The 17,055-nt window shown below is 38.2% G+C and overlaps 2 protein-coding genes across 2 annotated transcripts; both read right to left on the bottom strand.

The window, feature by feature from the left end:
- Positions 1-4,257: 4,257 nt before the first annotated feature.
- Positions 4,258-5,097, bottom strand: LOC149751039 (uncharacterized). The gene has a single exon (XM_089928043.1). The coding sequence runs from the start codon at positions 5,095-5,097 to the stop codon at positions 4,258-4,260; it is 840 nt and encodes a 279-aa protein (XP_089784169.1).
- A 4,072-nt stretch (positions 5,098-9,169) lies between these two features.
- LOC103698262 (uncharacterized) lies at positions 9,170-16,155 on the bottom strand. Its single transcript, XM_008783790.4, has 9 exons — positions 15,726-16,155; positions 15,326-15,610; positions 13,942-13,995; positions 13,633-13,842; positions 12,005-12,150; positions 11,811-11,908; positions 9,926-10,050; positions 9,677-9,840; positions 9,170-9,549 (listed from the first exon to the last, which is right to left on the bottom strand). Exons 1-9 carry the CDS (start codon positions 15,909-15,911, stop codon positions 9,528-9,530), a joined length of 1,290 nt encoding a protein of 429 aa, XP_008782012.1. The 5' UTR covers positions 15,912-16,155; the 3' UTR covers positions 9,170-9,527.
- Between the last annotated feature and the right edge of the window lie 900 nt (positions 16,156-17,055).

The raw sequence follows: 17,055 nt of genomic DNA on the forward strand, positions 1-17,055 counted from the left end.
ATAGACCATTCAATCAATTTGAAGAAATAAGAGACATCTTGAGAAAGGTGAACAAATAGACATAAATGGGTAATAAGGTCAACTAGGAAAGCAAAAATGTCACTACAACTGTAATTTACAGCAATAAGCAGCAGTCACCCAATTTTAACTGGGTAAAGCTGACACCATACACTTGTTTGTCCAAATGTCCACCTTCAGTTCTCTCATAATTAGATTCTTACTGTTGCAAATATAAATCAACTTAATCAAAAGCTAGTAGAAATGCAATAACTAAACAAAATATTTTTCAGCAAATAGTTTCTTCCATCTTCATTCATCCATTGTCGTGAATACCTATATTTTAAATAAAGTAATAATTAGAACATGAACAACATTAAATATGAAACTATAGAAAAAAAATAATAAAGATTATTACTAAATACCCATGTTCCATATTCATTGCTTTGCCGGTTTGCCGACTCCAAGGTGTTGTCATCTACATTCAACGTTACAAAACTCGAGCAATTTGCAACTGTTAACACACAAATCAATTATAAATGTTTAAATTATAAGTACAATAAGCAAATAAAAAATATTAGATAAATTTTAAAGATTTATATACCTTCATCATATTGTTCACGAAGCCCATCTTGGGTACAAACTAAGGCTTCTACGGTAGATGGGCTCAAAGAGCTTCGATACTGATCCATAACTCTACCACCAGTGCTGAATGCCGACTCAGATGAAACAGTGGAGACTGGAATAGTTAGAACATCTCGAGCCATTCTTGATAGTATAGGATAGACTGCTGCATTGCTCTTCCACCAAGCCAAGATGTCAAACTCCTTATTCTTCAAATCAGGAAGCACATCATCATCCAAATAACTATCTAGCTCGGATCTCTTTGGGCGTTTTGAAGAACTCTAACTTCTAAATTGAGCAAAATCCATACCAAATTTTTTTTTGGAAGAAACTGAACTTATATCACCTTGTCTACCAAAATTAGATGTTCGCTCACTTGAACTCATAGAGGGCTGCATTCTTGTTGCATCTACATACTCATTATACAATTTAAGAAAACAAGCACGAATATCATCAATCTTTTTTTTGCACTCCTCTAACTCAAATGCCTTTTGATAACAAAACTCTACAAATATCAACTTTGATCTGGAATCCAAAATAGAAGCAATTACCAACAAATTATTGCACTGAGACCAATATTTGTTAAACTTCTTTAGCATCTCATTTGTTAATTGCTTTACTGTTTCATCAGTATCGATACTTTCATCCATCAACAAAGCCCTAATTCTCCAAACTTCTTTTAGGTATATATTGGATGTGGGATACTTACAACCAGAAAATACTTTAGTGGCATCAAGAAAGGCTTCTAAGAATTTAAGAATTATAGAAGCCTTTTTCCATTCATCATTGGTGGGGCATACACATGAATGCTCAGTTGCATATCTAATAAGAGCATCTTTATAACCAAGTGCATCATGCAATATTTCATAAGTAGAATTCCACCTTGTAGGAACATCCAAAGTGAGTCCTTTTCTAGCAGGAAGTCTCATATGTTGTACAATTTCATTAAATGTTTGCATTCAAGATGGGGATGCAGAGACATATCTAACAATTTCTCTTATACATTCAATAACTTCATGAATGATTTTCATTCCATCTTGAACCATAATATTTAATATATATGCACAACATCTAATATGACTGTACTTCCCACTAAACAACATTGCATAACAAAAATGATCTTGGAGACCAAAGTAATAGCACATATTTTACAATCCAATTTCCATTCAACAAGATATTTTCTTATAGCATCTTCAATTGCAAAGCTGGTGTGAGGGTATGGGAGTTTCTCGAAACTAATAATCTTCTTATGTAGAATAAAATCAGAATCAATATAATGTGCTGTGAAAGAAATGTAACCAATTTTCTGATTTGATGTCCAAATATCAGTAGTGAAACTAACCCGAGAACTTTAGGTTCTTGAATACATCATGCAATTTTTTCCTCTCTTCTTGATACAAAGCCATACAATCATATTTTACAGTCTTATGACCCATAATTTTGAATAATGGCCGAAGAGATCTCATAAAATTCAGAAAAATAGTGTGCTCAACAATACGAAATGGAAGCTTAGCACATATGATAAATTTTGCAAGAATTTTTCTACTCTCTTTTTGATTGAATTTGAAAGACTTTATCGAATCTTTGGAACTTGGTAGTAAGAGCAATTGATTAGTCGGATTCTTTTGATACTTCTTACAAACATTTTTAAGATGGCATTTTAGATGACTCGTTCCTCCTTTAGTGCTCCCACTTAAAGTTTTTTTACAATATTTGCACTTAGCTATTGATCCTTCGAAATTTTTTTCCTCGATAAAGTGATTCCATACCCAAGATCTTTTTCTAGAAGAATTGTCACAATCATTTTCAATAGTATCTTCATTTCTATCATCCTCATCCCTTAAATCTTCAACAATCTCATTTTCATCCATTTTAGAATGAGACATTAGTAAAAATAATCTGCCTAAATAACAAATTAAATATCACAAATTTAACTTATAACAAAATAAATATCATTAAATTTAACCTATTTAAGAAAGAGCTCAAATCTTTCCAATTAAAGCTTCAGATATGTACGAAAATCCAGAAAATGCTCTTATGGTCATGCTTCAATAAAAATATCTAGTAAGAAAACACAGAACTAAGCTGCTAATGCACATAACAATAAGCTAGAATAACCCTAAACAGCAATAGGTATACCAGAACTAATAAAGATAATGAATATGACAATGCAAGGAAATTTTGAGTTGCGATAACATTACCAAGATAGAGAACTTAGTCATGGTTGCATCATGGGTGATAGATGCTAATGTTGCTCCATATATGAACTCCCTAAGCAAAAAAAAAACTTTTTTCTTACTCATGTGTCAAGAGATGGTTGGTACGGTAGAGGAAAGGGAGGTCGGATCTTGTCATGCTAGGATGGTATAATGGATTAAATATTGCAGGTAGTTCAATTGGCAATGATGCATGTTTGGTCAATTAAATTTCATCCTTTGTGTAGATATTGCCTCTTCATGATGATAAAAAGAATTTTAATCCTTATACTATGCTAGACTAACACAACACCACCATCCGACTCCAGAACCAAAATTCCAGACAAAGAGATCAGAGAGATCATAATTCTTTTTAGGGATTGAAAGCCCTCAGATCGCGATGGGGGTGAAAGCCCTTAGATCGCGATGGGGGTGAGGACGGTCGAGTACGGTCGATTAGCTTGGACGGTCAACAAGCCCTCAGATCTAGGGTTTCACCACTTCGCCGAGCTTGAACGGTCGACGACGACGACTGGCGACCGGCGACGAGCCGACAAGGAGAAGCAGAGAAACCCTAGCTCCACGCCTTCACCGCTCGTCCGCTCTGCGCCTCTGCAAATCCCAACCAAAAGGAAGAAGATCATTCGGAATCGTACCTCAAAACCTAGCTTCGCCGACGATAGGGTGGTCGGGACTCCTCTTCACCACTTCGCCGAGCTTGGACGGTCGACAACAACGACTGGTGACCGGCGACGAGCCGACAAGCGGAGAAACACCCTAGCTCCAGCTGCTTCACGCCTCATCCCCTCCACCGCTCGTCCGCTCTGCCTCTGCGCATCTGCAAATCCCTCGAGCAAGTTGGCAACAAGTCAACAAGGCAACTGGGTTTAGCCGCGATTCAACAAGTCACACATTCGGTCACCAGCGGTATGTAGATCGGGCTGGAAGTGGGCTCGGGCTGGGACAGGCCCGGGCCAAGCCAATGAAATACCCGAGCCCAGCCCGAAATAGAAATGGGCTTAATCATTCAGCCCGAGCCCGGCCCGAAATGCATTAAGCCTAGCCCATAGCCCAGCCCGCGGGAGGCCCGACCCAATGGGCTTCAGACCGGCCCGAGCCCACTTCCAGCCCTACCTAAGCCTCTTCAGTGGACTTAGGCCTAGCCCACCCGTGCGCCCTGCGGTGACAAGCTTGGGCCCCCCATCGGCCTGACCCAAAGCAGGTTTGAGCCCGACCCAAAGTAGGTTTGAGCCCGACCGCATCCGGCCTGGTGCTCGACTCGGTGCCACCACCGAGTTGGCTCGGTCCCCCCTTGGTTCTGCTCGAGCCGACCGTCAAGACATCCTTCTCCGACATTTTCCTCCGAGCAACCTTGGAGGGCTTCTGCCAACCCTCAAGATCAATCGGGGAGTCACTATTGGCTGCCTTGTTACTAGTTGAGCTAGGACTGGGACTCGAAGGTGACGACGCCGAGTTCTGCCTCGCCCCTGATTCGGTCGTCACCTTCCTCCTGGTGGACGGCCTGGCTGCCCGCTGGTACCAGATCCGATTCGTGACCATCCAGGGTCCGAAAACTGGCTGTTCCCTCGGCACTGCTCCCTCCCCCTCTGTCTGCATTGGGACCGCTAAAGAGCACCCCCCAACTAGCATTTTTTTCTTTTCTACACTGCTTCGCCTCCTCTGCCTCCACCATCACTGGAGTGGGCGGTCCACATTCCCTCCCCATATAGTCGATTCTCCCACAGTTGGAGCACGGGGCAGGCAAGTTCTCATAGACAAAACCCTGCCAAAATCTTTCCTCAATCCCTTTCGTCCTCCCCATCACAAAAGTCCCTAGCTTGAACGGGGCAGAACAATTCACCTCGACCTTCACCCTGGTGTAGCTGTACCGTCGCCCCTGCTCCGTAATACCATCCACTGCCAAAGGCTTGCCGGTCGTCGCCGCAATCCGAAGTATGGTAGCCTTCTTCCGGTAATCCAAAGGTAGCTCCGGCAACCGAAGCCAGACCACCACTCTCCCTACATCGCCAGCACCCGGCACAAAATTGGGCTGCCACCGATCCATGCCCAGCAACTGGCCTGCCACCATCCAGGGACCATTCAGCAGTGCAGCCTTCCGATCTTCTTTGTTAGCAAACCTAATCGCTATGAAACCGTCCATCAATGGAAAACACTCCACATTATACTCCAATCTCCCTACCCGCCGGATCTCCTTTGCCACCCAGTCCACCGGGACACTTCTCCCCAAACTCCACACAATGACCGTCGTACTCCTCCACATCGCTCTGGTCCCCTCCAACTCCTCCTTCGGAACCTCCACGACCTCATTAAACTTCCTCTACAGCACCTCCAGATCTCGGGCAGAGATCCGGTAATTTGTCCAAACGGGTTGCCTCGGCACGCCCTTTGCCACCTCCGCCCACGATAGATTCTTCGCCGCATCCCCCGGGAAAGGATTACTCGGTCCTCCCGGCTTCCCCAGCGCCGGCATTGCCGGATTCCCCTCTCTAGGTGTAGCCATATCGCACACCCAACACATGTTCGACGAAACTCCCCTGTGAGTCCCAGCTAGGCGCACGAATCTAGATGCACCCGCTCTGACCCGTCCGTATTGCAACTCATTTGTATGCAAAGGAGTTGTTTTTAACTGCATTTTTTGAATTGTGAATGATAATGATGCAACTGCTAGTAAAGGATACCGGATTTAATTAAATCGCTTTCAAGCCTAATCTGGTGTAAAAAATGGATGTGTTATTGCTTTTTTAGAACTATAAAAATTAGGGTTTGTAAGATTAGTCTCCGAAATCTTTCACATTCATATATTTATCTCAATCATTTTTCTATTTATATAACATTCTTGTAAAGTTCTTTGCTTATATAAATTAGTTCTTCCATTAGTTTTCGCTGATTGAACTTTGGTTAAGGTTAACTAAAGCTGCAGAAAAAAAAAAAAAGCCCCTACCTTCATAATAAATGAGGCTTGGGACTTGGCATCCTTTTGCTCATTTTACCATCTTTATGCTTAGGATTTACGAACTGATAATGAGGGAGATGAGTTTAATTGATGGGTTAAGTTTGAGTACTAGAGACAAAAATATCAAAATAAGTAAAATATTCCATTCTCATTTAGTTAACTTGATGGATGCACAAGCAGTAAATTAAAAGCTTATAGAGAGTAAAAGATAAAAATATCTTTAAAATAAATGATGTCAAATGCATAGATTTTTACATGAAAGAACAACACATTGAATAGGCACAAGAATTTTGATTAAGGATCAGGTAAAGCATCCCTGTTCTTTCTCTTGAAAGTTTGTCTATTACCATTACTGTACTGGGTGGATCAATATCATATGTGGCACCTCATATTCTTTTTTGGTCCCAATCTCATACTTTGATTACTAGACAAACACTTTAACTAAATTATGCCATTTAGTCCAAAAGCCATGTCAACAGTAGCCCATTGGAAATGTTATGTATCCTCTCGTAAGTCAATTTTTTATGCAACTACTTGCCCTGAACCTTTTGAAGACAAACCTGGGGTACGGTGGTTATATCAACCTTGGAAGCCAACATTGATTAAGAAAAGAGAAAAAAGCTGATGATAATTAACGAAAATGATATTTCTACGAACCATTTGCCTTCTTGGACACAAGTATATGCAAGTGTCCTAAAGTGAGGAATTTTGTCTATCCTCATGGGGCCTGCTTGTTCCTTTATTAGCTAACCGAGGTAACCAGTTAATCATGACTCATGGGCAATTTTGAAAAAAAAAAAATCATAATTTCTAACCGGTGAAAAAGGAGATTTTTCATATTTCTCATGAATTTTTTTTTCATGAAATATTGAAATCTTATTTCTATAGAAATGCTACTTTTTCATCTTTTTTTTCTTGAAAACACCAGCCAAACGAATTTTTTTTCATTTTTTTGTTGACCATACTTTTTCTTCTTTCTTTTCTGCTAACCAAACGATCTTAGTAGAAGATAAACATAGGGTAACACTCTTTTAGATGGTATTGAAGGGATGATGGTGCCTTCTCCACACTTCTGCGGCGATTCTGTAAGTCATTACTGGGTTCTTTTTAAGAGTTTCCAGTGTTAGACTAACTATACAAATTTTATGAACTATTGCTTGAATGATGTTATAATTTATGTATTGCTTGAGTCGAATTTAATTTTGGTTTGGTGACTACTGCCAGTTAAAATGACCTGCAGAAGTCAGCATTCTCTCATATATTATAACATCATCAAAAAAATTTATCCACTCAATGCCTGCTTTCAGATAGTCTGCTGCAGAAATACATAAATTTTTCTTTCAAGCTTCAACATCATCACAAAGGATCGTCAAACTTCGATGCAGTCTTCTTTTTCTTTCTGAAGAAACCAAAAGGCTACGGTTGATGTCCTGGGAAAAGAACAACAGAGGATCTAAAATTCTAAATGAAGAGTATCAACTAGCCAGCAAACTGGAATAGCAGCTTCGACGTTGTGCCATGTTTCTTTGTCATAATGGATAAGACAAGCATTTAGTGTAGTTATCCCAGTCCTAAAGCTGCACCTGAGCATCTTTTCCATCACAGAGGACCACAAAAGGTTCTTTTTTTTTTTCTTTTAAAGTAGTTGCTTATTGTTGTAACTTGTAAGAAACAACAAAGTCTGGGGATTTTCAAAGCTTAGGTCAGAATTACTCCTATTTCCCCCCCTTTTGTTTATGTTAAGAAGTGCTAGTTATGATTCTGAAAGGAGGGTCCCAGAGGAATGGATATCCAAAAGATTTGGTGGACTCGAGCTAGTTGTATAGTTAAGTGCATGGACCAAAATATGAAAACATCTAAAAGGAGGAGATGACATGAGATCTATTTCTTTTATTGAGATTTTTAATTATTTCTGGAAATCTTTCATATTTGCATATCAATCCTGTATTTTTCATATTTATATTAAAAACATGCGTAAAATTTTGCTCATATAAATTAATCCTTCCACATTTTTTTTTTTTTTTTGTGATTGAATCCTTGTTAAAAATAAACGAGAGTTGCAGAAGGATAAACATATCCTTGTCTTAACAACAAATGAGGCTTGGGACTTGGCATCTTTTGGCTCACTTTACTTTCTTCTCACTTGGGATTTGGTTGCTAAGCATGAATTCGGGCGCCGATAAAGTTTAAAAACTAGGAGCAAAAAATGTTCAAAAGGTATGAAATTAACCCCATTGGAAGAATAAAAATGAAATATTTCGTCCTTCCCTAGCTGAATTTAGGATGTATAAATAATAAATTACAAGATTTTAAAGATTAAGATACAAATATGAAAAGGTAGAGATTAACAAGCAGATATAAAATTATCAAGGACTAATCTACAAAAAACCTCTTTATGAATGTATACTTTGAGAGAGCTGAAACAGGTTCTACAAAATAGAGGAAATAATACTTAACATGTGCGAACCGGAGTCAATGGTAAGAGAAGTAAACAGACATGATGGATTCCTTGGAAAGTACAGAAATCTTGTTGCTGATTGCTAAACTATGGAGAACCCTCCAAATGTTGGGCACTATTCTGCATTTAGACCTAGTAGAGGAAGGCAAGTTAATTCCTGAGAGCACAATCCCATCTTTTTCTTAGAAATAAAAACTTGTGACCAGTTTTGTCTCTGGTCACTTCACTTGATTCCAAATTGGCATCACCTCTAATACTACAATGTCCTCCATCATAGATTCCTTGGTCTCCTACCTGCTTGACCTTGCAAATGAACTGAATGCTTGCAGCTTTCGAAGATCTATTCATCACTTTCTCCGGCCTTAGAAGTCCATTGCACTTTTTTTTGCAACGTATCAACAGGAAGTAAATGTTACAGTTGCTCCCAATCTAATGTTCTCATCGTCACCTATCCAACTCTAAGAACATTTGGCTACCAACTCGATTTGTTGGGATTATACCTAGGCCAAATTACCATAAATTTGAAAAGAACTCCCTGTAATGATACCAGAACTACTTTGTGAACTGCAATGTCGGATATTCATACTGATTTTTCACACATTGCATCACACTGATGTATTTTCTCTAGATTGGTATTGATAAAATCTGGTTTTACCCCAAAAACAATCCCCATGATGATATTAAAAATAGAGATGGCTAGCATTGGTACGATCGAGGATCACATTATAGTTCACCATTTTTTATTCCAAGTTCTTTAGGTCAAAGATGGACAGGAATACATGGGAGAAAAGCTTCCTTGATCATCGCAAAGTTTGGGATTTACACAGACAATTTGAACATTCAAGTTGTGGGGTAAGGTTTGTACCGTTCTTCAGTTTTTGATGGTCCAAGGGCTAATTCATGTGAATAAAGAAGTTCATAGACATTAGAGAGTTTTTCAATAAGTTAGAGAATACTGTCTCAGGGCAGTGATATACAAGAATTCCACACTACATTGCTTCTCTCCAAATAATTGCACATAACAAACTGAATATGCTTGTAGTTGGGATGCAATGTAGAACTGATAATAATGTCACAAGAGAACAAGGTTTTAGGAAAAGGAATCAAGATTAAACAATGCAAAGGAGAAACTTTCAGCACTTTCAGATAACTCTTGTGGATACAATGTGAATGCTACTTTCTGGGTTCAAACCTGGATCTTTTTGCCAGTTCCAATCCCACCTGCATAAGCATGCATTTATTGAAAGAAACTGCTGCTCATTGTTGATAACCCACTCCATCAGCAGCCCATCCATTCCGTGCTACATAATCACAGAATTTACGGTAATATAATTCTATAGTTTGCCTACCAAATGCTCAACCATGATTAAATGCTGCTTGTGTGAATCATTGTTTACTTGTTGTGGATGACATGAGAGAGGAACCTACCATGGTTCCAAATTGCAACCCCCATAACTAGCACCTATCTTGCGCTTGCTCCAACCTTCCTCTCCTAAAATGAGGTTTAAACGTGCTTTTAAATTCTCTACCGCATCTTCCTCCAACTCCTCCCTTACTTGATCGGATCGAGACTTTGGACATGGAGAACAACTCTGCAACAGTGTAATTATCTTTAGTTTTACCAATGCATTAGTAATTTCTGGTCTTAGCACATGATTCGGGTATCATATACATTACCTTTGCAGTTTCATATGATTTCAAGCACTGTGAACATTCCTCATAAAGTCCACAATGGTATAGGAGAATTGCATAATCTCTTAATTCTCGGAAATCAATGTCCAGGAATATAAGGCGTTCACAAGCTGTCAAAAGAGAATTTAATCAACAACTATAAAATGGATGCACAGCAGAAATACTTCTAAAATGAAATAGTCTAAAGATCAGTTATTTGTTTATAACATGATACGATCTCAAAGAGTTCATGTGAGAAGTGCCAGGCAATGGACCCAAGTCCCATTTGAGTCAATCTTAACAATAAATACTACACAGGAAACAGGACACCCCCCCCCCGGCGCGAAAAAAGATATTCTATAATTTCTGAGACTTGACAATTGCAGAACAACATAAGACGAATGCAGTCCATGATTAGACCAGATCTCAGTACAATGAACGTGAGTTGAGAAAAAAAAAAGCAAACAACAAAAAACATTAAATAAATCATTTACCAAAACCTGCAATTTGAAACCACTTCATATCATTCATTTTTGCACCCGCATATTAAAGCCTAACAATACAAGTTGCTTGGTGACCAGGCTGAAGAGGTGTGTGCCGAAGCTGATTCCATTTAAGATGTTTGAGAAGATGTTTGATTTCCAACAACTCTATGTACAAAACATCCTTCAACCATTTCTAACAGCTTTAGAATCAGCTGAGGAGAGAAGATGGTCAAAGAGAGAGGTCCTTGATCTTGCAAACCCCTTGAATTTTGAATGCTAGAAATCACCTAATATTGTCAATGTGATGGTCTAGATCATGTGAATCCATCGTTTCCAATAGGGTCATGGCTCCACCCATTGGAACTCCTAAATTCACCTTTTTAATTGATTGTAGCGTTGCCTTTATAGATGTGCTAGAGATTACAACTCTATAACCATATCATGATCCTGCAACATGCATTCCATCTGATGCTCCTATCTGATTATAAGGTATCCTCACATATCATAACCGGACATTGCAACATCCATAATAGTATGCAATACTAATTTACATTCATGATCTTATACCTTTCCAATAATATGCTTCAAAACTTGTTTACCACTGTCTTAACAAAAAAAATCAATATGAGATATCACACTAAACGTAATTTCATCAACAAAGGAAAAATTACTGCATAAAATAGGAAGAGAAGGTAATGAGCTCTATAAAGTAAACAAGAGTCTGTATGTTGGTCTGGATACTTGTGCCTCTGTTTGGTCATTGACATGGCATTTTATTTTTTGAAAAAAAAAAAAATATTTGACAAGGCAATTAATTGGTTTCAACCTGCATCAGTGGCATGTGTTTTAACTTGCAAAGGCCATGTCGAGGGTTCAAAAATAAAATTATCCTTCAGCCATCAAAACCTAGGTATATTTAAAAATAATATATGCTTGCTAATATAATTTCTGAGAGTATATCAAAACAGAACGGGGAATATTAAACACTTTCCAAGAAACCTTTTTCTCAAGGCAAGCCTCTTTCTTTCTGTAAGCTTCCGTAAGCCAAGGGTTTGAGGTGATTTAGTAGAGGGTTGGCATTAGGTTTACAGTTGGCTGCAAGAAGCATACTTTGGGGGGAAAAAAAGACTGGCTGCCCAGAAGAGCTTATTGTACATAGATGAGAAAAGTTTGTTTATTTTAGGTTAGCAACTCATATAACATGATTTTATGAACACAATATTATGTAAACTTAGGGAGGTTTATGTTGCACTCATTTCATCTTTTTGTTTTCTCTATGTCTCTAGTTTGAAAACATTTGGGACACCATGACATCTTGAATGGAATGATAGATATTCTGTCAAAAGTAGGAGGAAAACATATAAGCCGTTAGACTTAAGAGAATAAAAAGCAAATGATATAAACACCTGCCAATGCACGCCGCATATCACCAAAGCACACAGTAGTCCAAACTCCACGTTCTATCCTATGCTGAGCAGCCTTGGCAGAAGCTATCTCTAAAGCACTGCAAGCACAAGTTACAATACCCAAGTCAACTACTATACAAATTGTAATATCTCAAGAAACAAATTAAAACCTCCTGTAGAAGATAAAGGCTGACCTCACATTGCTATCTGACTTTGAGTTCCTTTCCCCTTCAATGCTTGATCCATAAATGTGATTTGCAGCATGCGCTGCTCTCAAAAATAAACTGCTAGAATGATCATACTGGAATGGCCAGAAAGCATCTTTTAGATTCCTTAGTACCTGCAAAGAGTAATAAATAGAAATAAATGGATCAGAAGTTTCCCATGCCCAATTTAAGAAGTCTCTCCAGAGAAAAAGTTGATACTAACTTGGCTGAATCAATAAATGGAGAATGAAACATGTTGCTTGAAACAGACATCCAAATGCATATATATGTAAAAGTTTAAATGAGAAAGACCTTATTAGTTTGTTCCAACTCTTAAGTGCTAATGTTGGAGCATGAAAAATCCAAAATCCCATCAAGTTCTTGCCAAGCAATATGTTGGCCCTGCAAACTAATTCACCTATTTGCTACCGAAAATAAGGTAAAATCAAGCATCTATATTTTGTGATCACTGTTAACAATCTACAGTGTAAGGGGGCTAATAGAATACTTTGCTGACTGTGGAGAACCACAATGAGTGATTGAATCTACCAATTCCTCTCTAAAGCTCTCATGAAGTTCCAGAAAAACATGTTATTTGACAAACTAAAGTCGGAAATATGCAGTAATGCAAATCAATTGCAATCATGTATATACACCTTGTTGAGATAGATCTCATCAACCTCCAATAAACTGAAAATGAGACAATTTCTTATGGTCCACCCTTAGATAATTATCAACCTTTACTGGTCGTCAATTTACTCAACTTTGTTAATAAGTACAACTTGTCAGCCAATCTTTTGCCAACTCATTGTCGAAGTCTAGAATGAGTTGGTCCAGTTTCTCAATTCTTTATGACACTTCTAGAGTTCACCAATTTCTATATTCAGATGATCACCTTTCCTCCAATAGCAATATTAACAGGAAAATAATATTACCGAGGTGTTATGGCGCCGTATTCTTCATTTTGTTCATTTTGTTTGATGCCGGATATTCATCTTTCCAGCAAACAAAAAAAGTTGAATACCTCAATCTCTTGAGATGAGGCAGAGCAACTGTCATCCCATGAAGCACAACTCATTATGTACATGTACCCTCAAGGTGATATGGGATCACTATTACATATCTACTCTCCCTACTTTATGATTGTGGAACATCATGATTGATTGCTCCCAGCTGTGTCTCTACACTGGCTAATCCCCTGGTTGCTATATCTTCCCTCTGTAGAAACTTTTATAGAAGAGACTTATACTGTTGAAGAAAATCAGAACTGTCATTCTATGTTTTATGATAACCTATAATCTTGTGAAGGTTTTTTTTGTTCAGTTGAGGCAAAAATAAACTTTAATATTTAATTAATTTTTAACAATTAACTACTAAAAACAATAAATAAATTATTAACAATTACTGGACAAAACTGGGTTAGTAAAAGGTAACAATGACTGTAATGGTATAAATAAAGCACATGATTTGAACTAATTATTAATACAAACATTATAAATATGTTATTTTCAACTATAAATTCCTAGTGCCAATAATTCTCTATATATCATGTAAATTAGTGTATTATATCACGTCAGTACAATGCATCATTATCAAATACAGAATGATAAACTCACCTCGACAAGGAGTGACTTTGATGTCATAATATCAGGTTGATCTGACATTTTACTTTTCTGTTTCTGGTATCCCCTAGGAAGACCAACAAAGTCATGGGGAAAGTAGATCTCTGCATCAAAATCCAGAAAGCCGCATATCCTTAGCGATTTCAACATTTCTGAGTATATAAGCGACAGCATAATTGCAGATCCTGATCGACATGTCAAAACCTGGTCATAGTATAGAAAGAGAGTAAAAAAGATGTCTCATCAAAAAAATAATAATTCTAATATTGCAAAATAACACAAATTAAGATGAGAAGAACATACTGAATGGAGATATAAAGCCTTTGAATCAGACGTGATATCCACCCTGCGAAACCCCTGACAAAATGAGAGAACTAGCATTAGTTCCCTATAACAAGAAATAAAACAGTATGCTGTAAATGTCAAATGTTCAATACTGATTGAATTCCCAAAATATGAATTGCCTCACTCAAATAAGCTGAGCAACCATAAGGTTGAATTAAAATAACTTCACGGAACACCCATCTATAAATTAAACGCAACAGTAGCGAAACTAGAAAAAAGAAAGCACACTTAGCATGATGTTGAAGTGTCATGTCAAGCAATAAGTTATGAACATGAGAACCCTAGAGGCCATAAAAATATTGTTCGAAATATGCGACACAGCTGCACAAGTAGACAGCCGAAATACTGCATAAAGCCTGTATAATAGTGCTCATAAAATGGATCTTGAAATTGCGTTAGAAAAGGCAAGTGAAATTCAAGTCAGGGTAGTCTTACCCCAACCATGGTTAATATTACTTGCACCAAAGTTTTCAAATAGCCCAGCTGATCCCATGCGATTGTTCTTTATACAAACCTACTCAATTAGTCTTCAGTTCAACAGCATCGACAATTTTTCTTAAATATCAGTACATTAGCATTTATATAAGTGTAAAGCATTAAAAACACTTTCAAGATATCAGTAGGCTTCTGCCTTGATGCCCAATTAACCTATTGTGCTGCTCTATCATATGATAAATACAAGTTGATAAAACTCATATGTAGATATGTTGTCTTTAAGTCTAACCATTTCATTCCATCGATCGCCTTACCAAGAAGATATAGCCTATTGATATAAATGCAGTTGGTTTTCCGATATTATTTTTATTTTTCTTAATTTTTGTTGTCCATTTTGCCGTAAATTTTCATCCCCGGTCTCAACAATTTATTTCACTACAAGTGTTACTTGTCTGCACATCACCTTTATTTTCATATAAAAGTAGTATAATCCCTCTGCTCCAGTCAATCTTCTCTTGTTAATTTCCGAATTCTCATTAGATAACTAGATCAACAAGTTTTCTCCCACAAATGTTTTTAACTCAATTTAAGTGGTATAAGAAATACTTTAGGGATATTAATTTCCATGCTTATGTATTATGTATGTGTGTAAATGAGAGGGGCAGCCCAATAAACCTGTACACGCTGAGCAACTATTGATAATTGTGGTTGATTTCATCCATCAAACCCATAAAGCTCTTCTGCTTCTTGGATTTCGTGGAATTAGATTGCAGTATCACATCTCCAAACTAGAGGGGCGACACTAAAATGCAAACAGAGCGAGCATCTCTAACTTGAATTAAACTGTTCAAAACCTTTACAACTTCCCTGGACCCTTCTTTAGTTTCAGAGCATCAGGGATGCATACCTTGTGAACATAGAAGTATCTTTCCAAATTCCCAAAGAAAACCTCCGGCGCCGCATTGGAGGGGGGCAAGTAAAGTGAGCAGAAGCCCATGGAGAGATCATCGAGCCGGTCGATAAACGCATCGACGGGGAGCGGAACCGACGAGTGCGAGACGAGAGAATCATCCTCCGCCGCAATATGAAGCGCCGCCTTGGCAAGATCAGCCCCTCTGCTGATGGTGATGCTCGACTCCAAGTCGATCCCGGACAGCTTTCCCACCTGCTGGCAGAAGCTCTCCCTCGCAGCCTGATTCTCTCACAATTTCCCAATTCAGCCACCATGAACCAACGAAGTAACAAAAAAAAGAGAAAAAAAACGGAAAACAGGAGTGTGTATGATTTTGGAGGAGGTCGTCTCTCACCCTGGCGAACCGGGTGTCGATGCCGGCGGTGTCGAGGGAGTCGTGGAGGACGACACGGGGGAGGCCGGCCGCGGCGAGGGCGGCCTCGGCGCGGGGGAAGCGGCAGAGGACGAGTTTTTTTCTTTGGGAGGAGAAAGAGAGGCGGAGTTTGAGAGGGGAGGAGGAGGTCAGGGGAGAGCAGCTCATGGTTGGAGCTCACAACACAAGAACGAGGAAATCCTACCGGTTTAGAATCAGTGAAGGTACGTCGGAGAGCCGGTAATATAATAATCTCGGACGGTCTTCCTTTCTTTATTTTATTTTAATTTTTTTTTCTTCTTTTGACCGAGGTAACAGCTGATGGCCGCCCTTAAAGATTTTTTTTTCCCTTTTTTGACAAACTGCGTTTCGCTCTCAACTTCTGCAAGCGAACTGCATCCATCTCAAAAACAAATTGGCTACCGTAGTCGAGTGAATTTGAAGGCGACATACTGCAAGGGACGGACAGCTTTGCTCCACGACATTCAGAGGCTCACGGGGCTGTGACTTCTTCTGTGCCATCCATATTTATCAGAAAATAAATAATATAATTAACTAGATGCCATTTTTTACGGCGCATTACTCTAATAAATTTTTTTAAATAAATTAAATAGTTGTTTTTTTATCTATTTTTTTTAATTTTGTTGACAGTACTCACATCTCTATTATGTCACGCATGCCAATGTATATTTAAAAAAAAAAAACTCTGAAATGTGAACCGGAAATGTGAAGGATAAGAACTGCTGCAGAGAACATTGGTGGCGGCATTCTTGTCGTTGCATCATATTTGGATCCTTGTCTTTTTGGATTTTGTTTTTATTTTATGACATTGGCGTGGGCGTTATGTGGAACGTGGTGTCCTTGGAATGGAGCTGGCTTTGATTGGAACGGACAGCAGAACTTTGTTCAAAAAGCAAGCAATAATAAGGGGAAAAAAGATGAAGAGAAACAACATGATTTAAGTATTATTAGAAGCCAGCTTTTATTTATTTATAAAGGACTAGCAATTGATTCAAACTTTGGCATATTATTTCTTTTCACACTAATAACTAATAACTAATAATATGTGCCTTTTCAGCTAAAGGTAATGCACATGCACATATACACCTACTCATCCAAATGAACTCATGAAACATATGAAAATTAAAAGATCGGTCGAGACCTTTTGAAATACAAGGAAAGCAAAGAGCAGACACAATGATAATTCTCTTCTTTTTTTTCACTTTTTTTCCATCAATGTGCCCTTTTGTTCTAAAATTTCCTATAACATCAAATGTTCTTTATTTTTCTTAAAAAAATAGTTCTCTTTGTT

The sequence above is a fragment of the Phoenix dactylifera genome, chromosome 17 (genome assembly GCF_051530095.1).
Source record: "Phoenix dactylifera cultivar Ajwa chromosome 17, Ajwa_hap1_PhDact_Kaust_v1.1, whole genome shotgun sequence".
Taxonomy (NCBI): Eukaryota; Viridiplantae; Streptophyta; class Magnoliopsida; order Arecales; family Arecaceae; genus Phoenix; species Phoenix dactylifera.